This window comes from Porites lutea, chromosome 2, assembly GCF_958299795.1.
Source record: "Porites lutea chromosome 2, jaPorLute2.1, whole genome shotgun sequence".
NCBI lineage: Eukaryota > Metazoa > Cnidaria > Anthozoa > Scleractinia > Poritidae > Porites > Porites lutea.
In genome coordinates, this window is record NC_133202.1 from 2,368,264 (window position 1) to 2,380,774 (window position 12,511).

At 37.9% G+C, this 12,511-nt stretch overlaps 1 protein-coding gene across 4 annotated transcripts in view; it reads right to left on the bottom strand.

Moving 5' to 3' along the window:
* Positions 1-12,511, bottom strand: part of LOC140927379 (probable G-protein coupled receptor No18) — a 34,657-nt gene continuing 22,146 nt past the window's right edge. For 2 of the 4 annotated variants that reach the window (XM_073377020.1, XM_073377018.1), the window contains exons 2-3: positions 4,493-4,565; positions 1-4,059 (exon numbers count right to left, since the gene is read on the bottom strand). In XM_073377020.1, the coding sequence (XP_073233121.1) occupies positions 2,864-4,024 (1,161 nt within the window). In that variant the 5' untranslated portion in view covers positions 4,025-4,059; positions 4,493-4,565 and the 3' untranslated portion in view covers positions 1-2,863. Of the gene's footprint in view, positions 4,060-4,492; positions 4,566-6,693; positions 6,899-7,384; positions 7,693-12,511 lie in introns of those variants that run through there. The other 2 variants (XM_073377017.1, XM_073377019.1) reach the window with 2 other exon arrangements.

Consider the following 12,511-nt stretch of genomic DNA (forward strand, 5'->3'; position numbering starts at 1 on the left):
ATACGTCGTTCTAACTATACAGGGATAAATCACCTCTTGCTGTCCTCTTACTATGTCTATATAATAGCTGCTAGTAGCCAAATGCATAGTCACTGGTTTCAAAGCACTAAGCCCATGTTCACAACGGCAACAAGCTTGTACAATAACATTTAAAAACCGTTTTATTCCCAGAGTAATTATCGACACATGAGGCTGTGTAACCATTCTAATTAAAGCTAGTCTAAGCAGTACTTTCTGATACGTAATACTATTACTTTTCATTTTACGAAATGAAAATTGAGGGTTTTTTGTTCTGCGTTTATCTTTGGCTCTCGTGGGAGAGCAATTAAGTAAGCATCACTAAATTTCAAGGTAAATCTGTACTAAAGCGTAAGATCCGGACAAACAGCACCCGCTGATAAAGTATGCTTTAAGCTGAAAAGCGCTGTTTGCGAAATAAATTAATTGCTGAGCAATGGCTTAAATTTCAACTGATCGCTAAAAAATAGCCTAAAATAACTGCAATTAAACTAATAACTAAGACTACAGGATTACCGTATTCAGGCCTTCAGAAACGAATATGCATGATTATTTAATTAGTACCATCAACTGAAGAACAAGGTTCACAGGGTATGAACATACAGTTGCACACGCGAGTCCGATGAAGTTTGTAAACAAATACAAACTTCATCGATTGTTTCTGATCAGTTTCCAATTATTTTTTGCCGTTTATTTAATATTTACTTGATAATCTTTACATACAGTCTTGCGGCACGGACCTAGCGACAAACATTTATCACTAATGTCCTACCATAACCTGCGAATACACCAAATAATTTCACCAAATATATGATATAGCAGTAGAATATATTAATAAAGGAGAGAATAGAGTTTTTTAATTCCTCATTTACATTGGCAATTTTTTTCTTTTCAAATTTTCTTTGGTAATGCAGATAGAAAAATATTCCAAGTGCAAGTTTTTTGTTGACAAGTCTTCGTGTTTTAAAGCTGACGTATTAAACAACGAGGCTTGTTAAGGACAAGCTCATCGATTTTTCCAGCTCTACAAGTCTCTTGTCAAGAAAACGCCACGGACGTATAGAAATTGGCTGTCCGATATCACAGGTTCACAATGTATTTGTAACTGAATACGCAACTGTCTAGAAAAAAACTGTAAGCCATATACATGTACACTACCAAAGAGAATTTGTCATGACATTTGTCGAGAAGAGAATTAGGCTGTTATTGTGAATGATGCTTATCACTCGTTTTTACCCCTAGTGAAAGCCAGGCTACCGCTGATTTACAGCGTTTCATACAAATACATCACGCTGTACGTTATTTATCATCTACTGAGGCTTTGTAATGGTATGTTTTTTAAATATGATCGCTTTCTTTATCGTTCAGTCCCTTTAGATGGATAGAAAAGTTAACATCCACATCTATAATTAAGACTTCCGTTGCTCTCTGCTGCAAAGATGTTTACCGCGAATGATAAACCATCTGATTCCCAGTCTCGACTAATTGTGCCTTTCTTTCCCTAACCTTGCCAAATTCCTTGAAAAACGGTTGAAAATCATTTTAAATAGTTATATCCACTCGGCGGTATTCAAGACGAACAAGGTTTATGCCGCTATGTACGAAATACGGTCCAATTTTATAAGATTACTGCGCATGCACCAAGAATTAAAATTAAGAGAGATAAAAACCAAGAAAAAAAACGTTAATCCAACAAAAAAATATATCTATATAAATGAACCCTAAGTTTTAAGTAAATGAAATCTTTCTCAGCGATAAAGTACTGAGTAAACATGCAGCCCAAATAAACAATTCACGATATCAAGGTAATCGATAACTAATCTGCCGAAATCTGATTGCGTTGTCGTCCGTAGACGAAACACTAATTTCTTAATCTTAAAAAGAGTTTTAGTTGTTATCACATGCATCGTGGCAAACGTTGCGTTTCTTAGATGCTTTTAAGTGCCTCCTTGTCTACTGTTACTTGCTCCATAAAGTGTTTGCGGGAATTTTAGATTAAACGACATGAACAAGAAAAAGAAAAGCAAGTAGCTACTGAAGCCACATTTTAGGGCAAACTTGGCTTTAGACCAGGCTGCCAATGTGTAAACCCTATACTGAATTGGAATGAAACACAGGTCGAATAACCTGATAGTGAAGTGGGTCTTTAATTTTAATTATATCCGGTAAGCCTTAATAAGAAAACTCTTGCTGTGGTCTTTGTCCAATCGCTTATAGAAACACTGAAACAACAATGATAAGACGTAAATGTAATTACAGTCAAGTACAAAGAACTTAAAAGAAAACAAAAAGGAACCTTTCTTTGCAGTTGTGAAAATCGTCTACCGAACGCGTCGCGTTAGCAGAATGCTGTTCCCTTCTAATGCATTAATCGCGAGTTTGAAAGGAAGACAAAGCTTTCACAAGTATATTTTTGCGTAATTACAAACTCTTAAAGCTTCAAGTCTCTAGGGAATCCTCTTTTTCTAAAAGAAAATGGCTTATTTCTTGTCCCGATTCTTTACACAGAAAGATATCGTGCTTAATTTTTTAACCTCTGAAATTCTAACAGCCTGTTTGCTTTTTGTTTGTAATGTCATAACACCAGTACTCGTTAATGTTCATGGTTTCCATCAAAGGTCCGTTGTTCAAACGTAAATCACATTGCAATAATTATGCATTAGTAGCTCATGAATCTGTGTATATTACATTTATTTTGACAACAGAAACAACGGAGGTCGTATAAAATGCGATATGTGTAGAGCGGCTCTCGAAACTGAAAATCACAGACCAGTAAATCACTTCTGCTCTTCACTGATTTCTGTTAAGACTAATAAAGTATTTAACGCTATTTATCTTACTGCACTTACGGACAGTAAGAATATGTTGTATCCATAAATCCGTTTGATTTTGCCAAGAGTTTTGCTTCCGATTTCCGTGTGATTTTGTAAAGTATTCGCACAAACGCGGTGCGAAATTCCTTGTTGAAGCAAGTGTAAATTATCGGGTTCGCTGCTGAATTGCTAACGGGCAGGACGTAGACAAAGGTTACTACTATAGCAGTTTTTAACTGCAGTGGAATCCTGGTTGGAGTGAAACAGTCTGTGCAGTACTGAAAGGTCAGGAAAATAACAAAAAAAGGAAACCAGGAGAGGATAAATACCCCTACTACAATAGCGAGTGTCTTGGTTGCTTTGAGTTGCTTCATGATCTGCAAACCTGACGATCTTCTGGGCTTGTTGCTGTCTGTTAACGGATCGCAGCTACGCTTGCCTATTGATATTGCCTTGGTGCTCGAGGTAGGTGAATTGGCAATACCACTAGTCTCTTCGTTTGTGTCGCGCTCAGAGATAAAGTTGACTGCAATAGCGTCTTTATCCTTTTGCACTTGTCGAGCGTGGCCGATGGCAATCTTAAGCACCAGGACATAGTTAAAGACGAGAACGGCGAGAGGAACGAAAAAGGCCGCGAAGGCCACGATAGTAATGTAAACCCTTGTTTTTATGGAGCACTGCGGCGCGATCACGATAGTTTCGTTTCCTCCCCACTTTACAAACGAAAGGGAGGCAACAAGGAGCGCGTATGCCCATACGCAAACTATAACCAAAAGGGCTCGCTTAGAAGTCATGTTTTCATGGTAAGTGAGCGGCCATTTCACCGCTAGCAGGCGGTCGACACTGATGCTAACCAGGTTAAGAATGGACGCACCACAGCAGAGCATGTCAATCCATATCCAATACTGGCAGCCGGCATGACCCAGACTATTAGGAAACTTCTCGCCGTTGACAGTCTGTGCGATCCTAAACGGAAGGGACAGAGAACCCACCAACAGGTCACTGACGGCCAATGAAACTATCAGGTAGTTAGTCGGCCTTCGAAGACGTGGAAAATAATACACACTGAAGCACACAAGAATGTTGCCTATGATGGTTAGCAGCATAACAAGGGTGTTGAAAGTCGCCGAAGCCACGATGGTGGCCATCGCTGGTGAGGCATTGGTTGTGTTTGTAGTACTATTCCCAGACATCCTTTCTCTGAGGCTTGCACGGAGCGCTTGAGTTGCTATCAAAAGAAGTACGCGCTTTCATGTTAATTTTCTCATCAACGTAAGCAGTTTGATAAAGCAAAACAAAAGCTTAGGAATTGAGGAGAGCAATTATACATTGAACAAAGGGATCAATTACTGCCGTTTTGCCAATGAACTGTTTACGTCCTGCGCCAATAAATATATCCTTGATGAAGAGCCCGGGTTGAAGATAACTCAAAGCCCACATTTGAAAAAAAAAATGCTAATCAAATTTTGCAAGAACTTGAAAATAAAAACAATATCAAGTGAAAGTACTACTAAAAGTGTTCCATTAAATGGCTATCTACAAATCTAACGTTTTTCATCGGGGAATGAACAGAAAAAACAAAGTTGATATTTCATGCTAAGGTTTGGCTTTTTGGAAAACGGGGTTATCTTGGTCGGCTGGCCCGATATTTCAATTCTTACCTTGATTGAAGCAGAATTACACAGCACTAATTCCGGCCACCGTCTAATTGGCTTTATATTATCCTGGAAAAATCTGATTATGACAGAAAAAAAAAAAGAAGTTTATTATTGCAACACATATAACACAAACGCGTGCATCTTATCTGCAGGTTTCAGAGCATGGAATGTTAGAGTTGTAGACTTTCCAAACTTGTGGTCATTGCCCCCTTGAAATGCAAACACTACATTGAGTGAGTTAGTGTATTTTCATAAATGAAACGAGAGATTGACAACCGTTTATTCTCGGCTTTATTAGCAATTTACCCTTTTCTTTATTAAAAGTACAATCGAAGAAATTAACTTTTCTTATGCTTTTTGAAATGAAATCACTTTTCACAGCATGTGAATATAAGTTTACTGAAATTTAAAGGTCTGCAGTAACCATTGCTTGAACGCTTATCGCAAACGCTATTAGCAAAGTTTACAGGCAAAACATTGTAAGGTATCCGGGATCAACAGATATAGTCATCTCCGAGTTGTTCTTTCTTGTTTTTACTTGCACCAATTAAAGTGCGGTGCTTGAGAACTCCATTACAGTGTTTGACTAGCACAAGATATATAAGCGAAAAGAGACTTGAAGACGCCCAATTATCTACAATATATGTCATACGTTGGTTGCGGGCGTCGCTTACAATTTAAGTGAAGGACTCCAGCAGAAAAATGATTTCCAGTGCCGCGTAATTTTTACGTGCGTACTTGCGTAAAATTTACGTTCGCAGACAAAATGGAAGCAATGCATGAAAGGTCGCTCGTAATCGTAAAAGTTGAACCTCGATCAACCTCTAGTTTAAGCTCAGCACTTTTTATTTCTTGCCTCTCTTTTATTTACGTGATTAAAATTTACGTGCGTAGCCAAAAACGCGTCAGTTAAAATTAACCTTTAAGGAAATTGCGTTTACAAAGTAATGCTTTTGCGGGGCACACCGATGTTTTCTGTTGAATTGAAAAAGAAAGCAAACGTCATCAGCGAGTTTCCCGCGAGTTCGACAAATAACGTGGTATCGTGCGGAGATATCGTAAACACACGGAATAAGCCTTGAGGTACCTTATTGATTGCGCATCAGTCTAAACTGCCTTCTCAAGTCAAAAGATGACCTTTGCAAAGTCAAGAGCTAATACTGTGTGTCTAAACAATTTTGTCCACTGAATGTGTTCTCCTATTTTTCTGTTCGTACAGACTCTCAGTGCATACTGGTCTTCCGCTATTTTTGACCCTTAATGACCTTTTACATTCAATACTTCTCTAATCAGTTCTTGGGTGTGTTAAACTGTCACGAAGTGTCTTCCTCGATAAATAAATTTGTTTGGTTGTGGTTTTTTTGCTTGTATTTGTATGCCTTCTGTGGGCGTAAGCGCTTTCTCGTATGGTTTATAATAAATATGAGGTCCGAACCTTATCGAACTCTGAAACGTGTGTTCGCGGATTAAAAAAAAACTTAAAGTTTTTTCTCCATTAACCGGAGATGTAGGCATCAGTTCAGTTTGCATTGTCATCATGATTTGCACAAAGAAGAACACAGCTGCACAAGCTGCACATCGATCGTCGAGACAAAATTTACATTAGCTTGAAGGAATATGTGAAAGAAAGCTGCCTCGGTTTGATCCATCAAGTATGGCGACTTAATCAGGATTCGAAAAAAAAACTTGAATTGAAGCTTGTCCTTAATTGGGTAAGCAGCTTTTACATGTTGCTTGTCCGAGGCCACTTCTTGCTGGTCTTGGTTAATGATTTTGTTAGAGAATGAGTTGCTTTGACCCCTCCCCTTTGGCCAAGTGAGTTTTAAAAGTCACTTGCTAAGCCAGTAAACATGATCTACCAAAACTACTCGTTCGGACTACAGACTGGGGCTGTTCTCAAGCCCTGCTTAATTGGTACTCTTGAAACTAAATTGAATGCAAGAGTATTTTATTCCCATTAAGTTTTTGCAAGAATTAAAGTAAATGGACTTGCTAGCGAAATACCGTTTTTTTTTTCACAGCCTTTAAACAACGGATGGCCATATTTGTAAATCAAAGGACTTCATTGAAATCTGAAAAGTTTACAAGGCTTTGTGAAGTCCGTTGTGAATTTTCATTTCTTTCGTGCCCCCAAAAGGAGGATAGGTCATGCTTCGTGCATATACAGTTGATGAAAATCTATATCAGAAAAAGATGTTACGTACGATAAGTTTAGGCTCATAGAAATCCAATCTTTCCCTTGACAGACATTTAGCACTGCATTGATTGTTGCTGGATAGGTGGGTTTACTTTACCAAACATTATTTCTGTTAATGTAAATCCTGTTCGGCAAACATGTTTACCACATTAAAACACGTTATTTCACCTTAAACAGCTTTTTTACTGAGCGGGGTGTAACATATTGCGGAAATTCCGGCCGAAGATCTGTCTAATCTTGACCTTTTTAAACCACTGTTTAATTGGAAAGAATTCGTAAAACTACGTTGTTTAACCCTGTGTGCCTCTTTTGCTTTGCGCTCACGGTGCGTTTGTTCATCTGTCCAGCATGGGCTAAAAACCTGCTTTAAGTTAATTTGCTTCCGCGCAGCAACTTGAGAGAAAATTGCGTTGAAATGAAAAAGCGCCTAGTACTCTAAGCATTTGCGATTTATTCGTGTTCTGCTCATATGCTCGTTCGCATAGTCACGAAATGCGTCGAAAACTGAATAGCAAAGTAGGACGTGAAATCTTTCAACACGAGCATGGCGCGGAGCTTAAGAGTCTTTTTTACAAGCTTACTGAAAACCTGCGGCACCCTGATTGCACAAGACAACATTAGTGTAGAAGTTCGTGTCATCTGTTAACCAGTCTTGAAAAAAATTGAAATTGCAAATGGTGCGTGTACAATGTCCATACCTTTCACTTATAAAACCTTTCGTGAAAATCTGCTCTTTTTCGCTTTGATCCGTCGTTGATTTAGAGCTCTACTTGCGGCGGTTGCCTGCTGGATATGTGAGTGAAGTCCGTGTGTACCGACTGTACAAAAACAAAGACCAGTGGCTATTTAGCATATGTGCTTGTTCCCACCAATTCGAATTTCCCAAATGATCGCACTTATCAAACGTGCGTCAAGCAGCAGATGGGTTAATCGATATTATCCCTATCGCTATTTATAGAGTCTCGTCAGTTTGATATTTTTCCGACTTCCTAACTGCAATTTCAAACACAATAAGCTTGTATACGTTTTTCCTTGAAAGCGACATTTTTGCCCCCGATTAACTCTTGCAGCCCACGGACAAAAAATATGATTGTTTTGGTGCTAAATGGTACAAATGGGATAATTTGCCCCGCCCATATTTTAGAAGTTAATGATGCCTTCTTTATTTGTCTTATGACGCTAAATAGAAAGAAAAATCAGTAAGTCTTTGTCAATGTTATTTGACTTCAAAAGTCAAAAGATATCAAAGAAGATACCAAATTGTATTTTGTCAATATTGAGAACCAAACATTACCACGTTAAAGAACTTACGGCGCAGACTGAGAAGCTTGTAGTGTATTGACTCCAGGACTCCGGGAGTAAGTTACAGGGTAAGATATCATGGGAAGAGAGGACGATTTAAATCACGCCAAATCTCGACCGGAATTGAATTGCCGAGCCACATGCGGAGTAAACCGTGGAATACATTTAATTTTGTCGCTGCACGGCGTTGCTGTCTCGTAAAAAGCAAGGTGGTTGTTTCAAGATTATTTTAAGGCTGTTTGTTTGTAGTAATGCAACAGCGATGTTTAGATTTCGGCATGGGAGAGAGAATTAATTAAAATTCATTAGCCACCAAGCTCTGCACCCGGCAGTGTATATTCAGAAGTTTCAAATTAATTCACAATTGCTCATTTAGAATTTTCGCTATCGCCAAAGTACTTTTTAAGAAAAACAAAATGTCTCTAATGGTTTTGCATTTTGATATATCCTGCTATACAGAAATGCTAGTCATAACTTTTGTTTTTTAATTCCGGCCTTCTTTGTGAATCAGGCATCTAGCATAGCTATCTAAATGCAAATCTATCCGAGGAGCGGATGTATCATGATTTTAAATCTCCAAAACGAATCGCAAAAGTATTGCTATGTAAGGTATTGAGGTGGAAAATTCATGGTGCCTTAAATAAATGAGTAAAATGATGCTTAATAAAAAAGTTGGCCGTTTTTGAGACAACCGTTTCTTCTAATATTTTCCATTTCGTTATGAATATCTCCGAAGTCTTTTTTGGGTAAAAAGAATTCATATCTCGGAAGCCTTTTCAGTAATATAGTTTACGTTTTTCCCTCTTTTAAACTTAAATTTGAAGCTTTTGATGGCATTTTAACTATTTTAATCTATGACCTCAAATTTAATACTCGTGGAGATTGTAATCCTATTGCTAAATCTCTGCTAGTTTTATAATATAGAGTCTCTCGTTTTTTTTCAATGTGTTATAGCATATTCGATAAGCGGCTTGTTAAAAGGCTCTCTTCCTTTCTAAGATACTACGTTAAGATCGCTAATTTTTTTCGTGCTGTTTTACACGTCACAGTACATTACTAACTTATCAAAGAGCATCACGATGATGTGGGTATAAATAGTTTTTAGAGGCGACAAAATGAATGAATTTCATCTTTTATGAAGATACAAGGTCTATCCGCACGTATCAAAACAATTAGGAAAATTATGCTACAAAAAAAATGCTCTATGGTAAAATGCTTATCAGTTTTTCATGAAGGGCATTCGAGCAAAATCTGCCTTAGTGAGAGATTTTTATGGCTTTTAAAGTAACCATTACATACATTTGAAACAGCCAATTCTTTAACACCACTTAGCCACTTAAATTTCAGGTAGTGCTGCTAGAGAAATCGTAGAATATGGTTGATCCAACTGTTTGGGGTGTAACCACGACGTGAACCGTTGAAGGAAATCAATGACTTGTTTATAGAACATTCTTTATCAATGCGACAGCCAGTCTGGGTCTACCTCAAAGAATAATTTGGGAATCGCGATAAGAAAAAGGATTCACCGTGACTATGATCTATGGCCGGAGTCGGGTCTCAAGTATTTTTCTCTAATTCTGCCCTCCGCTGTAACACTACACTTCTTTAGTCAAGAGTGCAAGAATTTCAAATGCGAAATTGTGGCTTTCGTTTACCTAAGGGAGTTTTCTTCATGGAAGTACCCCACTTTCCATTGTTTATCTTCTTTACTTAGCTTATTGTAAGAGGTAGATAAATATGTTCCAGTTATGCATTGTGATGAATTACGCTTCTAAAAAACAATTTCACTCAATAATCTTTGAAGAGTCACTAACAAACCATCTTGAATAACAAAATCAATAGGCATTTTTCGATGAGCGAAGGTAAAAAAAGATTTCCTGTTGTATAAATAGATGTTTTGTCAACAGTAAATGTAAATGTGAACAATGATGTATTTCATTATGCCGATAGTTATACAGCTACCCTTTGTAGCTTTTATGTTGAAATTTCAAAGACGTTCTTTCAAAATCGACCATTTTTAGCTGCTTTCTTTAGTTTAATTTCACTCACCGAAGGTGCGGTATATAAATCCAGTTTTAAGGGGGATTATGTTTTTTCCACCCTGGATTGAGAGATCTGTTTTCAAAATATCTACCATGAAATAAGTACTGTCGTCGTGCCGGTCCGACATCTTATATTTGCGATTTCGCCGCCCGTTTTTCACATGCTCAAGCAAAAAAGGCCTCGGGCACCTAAAAGTAGTTTTATTTTGGGTACAAAATTATTACTATTTTGGTGAAGTTGTAGATATAAACGGAGTGTCTTATCGCAAGAACATGTAGATAAAAGGTAAATCCGGATAGTCTTTTTTGTAGGCTACTTTTATAGATATCAGATCATAAGTTTTAGTCAAGAAAGAAAGAGAATTTTCTTCGTGTTTCGAGTGGCGCAAAATGGAGGGCAATGAGAAAAAAGTTTAATGGACGTAAAAAAACTCAGTTAATTCAAAAAGTCATGGAAGAGATCCAGCATCCTCATTCCATTTTCAGTTCTGATTATTGGCTCTGTCCCGCGCTTTACTGGCTGATGCCTTGAAACCTTCCCACCATTTTGTATTATTTTCGAGATTAAATCAGTTTTCTACGACGAAGAATGCTGAGATCTGCTAAACTGTAGAAGACGGTCGTGCCGGACTACGGACTCAAACAAAACATGTTCATGCCCAGTATGTGCGTGTTCACAAGGCCCTGTAGAATGTCCAGCGCATTTCACTACATTTTCTTCGAAAATCGCACAAAGCAATTAATACGTTGCAAAATATCTGCCTAAGAGGTTTGATTCGAATGGTAACACCACAGTAATTCGTCCACAGATTAAAAAGTTAGCGTGTTAAACATTATATGGCTACAATAGTACGCCTGCTCTGATTGGCTTCTAAGCGGGCAAGACAGCTAGCTGTCCAAGGCAAATACAATCTGTGTTTATCTTGATCGTGGACATCCATGTTATCTCTGATCAATTGACAGCTACCAGAATAGGTTATCCGCTGACCAGTTTTACGTGACTGTATCGCGGGTTCAAATGTATAACTCACTAAGGCGACGTGTTTTATTAAGTTATCCGCTGACTAGTCATTGGTTTTAATTGATCGCAGGCTCAATAGCGCCAACAAGGCCAATTAATAAATAACTTATTAACCTCGTCCGATCGGTCATTACAAGGAATATTAGACCTCGGCCTTGATGTATTGACCTCCGAAGTTTTTCCCTCAAGTAATGACCTCACTCTCGGTTAATAAGTGGTATGTCTCGCCATAACTTGTGAAGAAGTGTATGAAAGTATATTAGACCACATTTGTAAAGGAGTGCCTTATTATTTGTTCACAATTAACTGAACCCACGCATCAACGCTCTACAGCTGCCTCGCTTTGATCTTGAAAACTCTGCTGTCCACCCCACAAAGGACTTATGTGCAGGAGTAATGCGTTTGGTTCCAGCTCCTACTTTAATATACTCAATCCTAGCTGCAACTGATTGTGATTGGAGTAACCAAATTCTGATAATCGCTTTGACATTGAAAATTTATCGTTTATATGACTGTGGCTTCTACGATGATCAGTTATTGAAGAAATTAAGGAATTTTAACGACATTGTATTATAAACGGAATTTTCACGATTGCCCCGCGGCAGTGAAGCGTGGTGAGAGACGTACAAGGAATTTTGCGAAATGTAAAAAAAGATAATAATGATCTAAATGTCAACAAATGATACGGCAAATAAAACTTTTGAATCCTCTTCACTTTATTTATTACAGTAACGTGCTTTAGAGTGTTCAAGGCGAACAGGGATAGCGCGTTTTTTACAATTGTGCGTTTCGTGGACTAGTTTTCAAAGAAAAGAGGTGCTAAATTAAGTCGATTTCTCTGGATTAAAATGATGATTTGCTTTTTAGTTTAAAGCATTAAGTTTTAAGCATCAAGCATTTGACGCAAGATACCCCATCTCACCCTCCCCAAATAACCCCTCCCCACCATCTTCCCCCCCTCCTCCTCCACAGCAAACTGTGACTTACATTGCACAGCAACCACATACATGAATTAATAAGAATTAATTATCATATCGTTTTAGAAACAAAGGTTTTTGTGTTTTTAATTTGTTTGTTGGGAAAAATTAAATGTTAAGCTCTTTTTCGTGCGAAACTCTTTCTTATAGGTTCTATCTTGGTCTTTAACGCGTCCGTAACTATGATGTGACGTAGCCGGCCAGCCCTATAACAACGACATTGTACGCTTTCAATCTCGCTCTGATGGTAAATTTACTTCCAGATTTCCTGTTTCGCTACCACAGACTCAGACTACCTTCTGCAAGTCTTTCAGCTGTTCGTTTGTTTCTTTTATCAAAAAGTTATGTTTGTAAAGAGTTCTTACATTTGAAAGGCAACATTATGATGTCACTCACGGCTATTGAATATTGCAAGACAACTGAAAGCAAACTTTTATCTTTCAAATGACGAATATCCTTGGGTTGACAGCATTCTTGTCATAC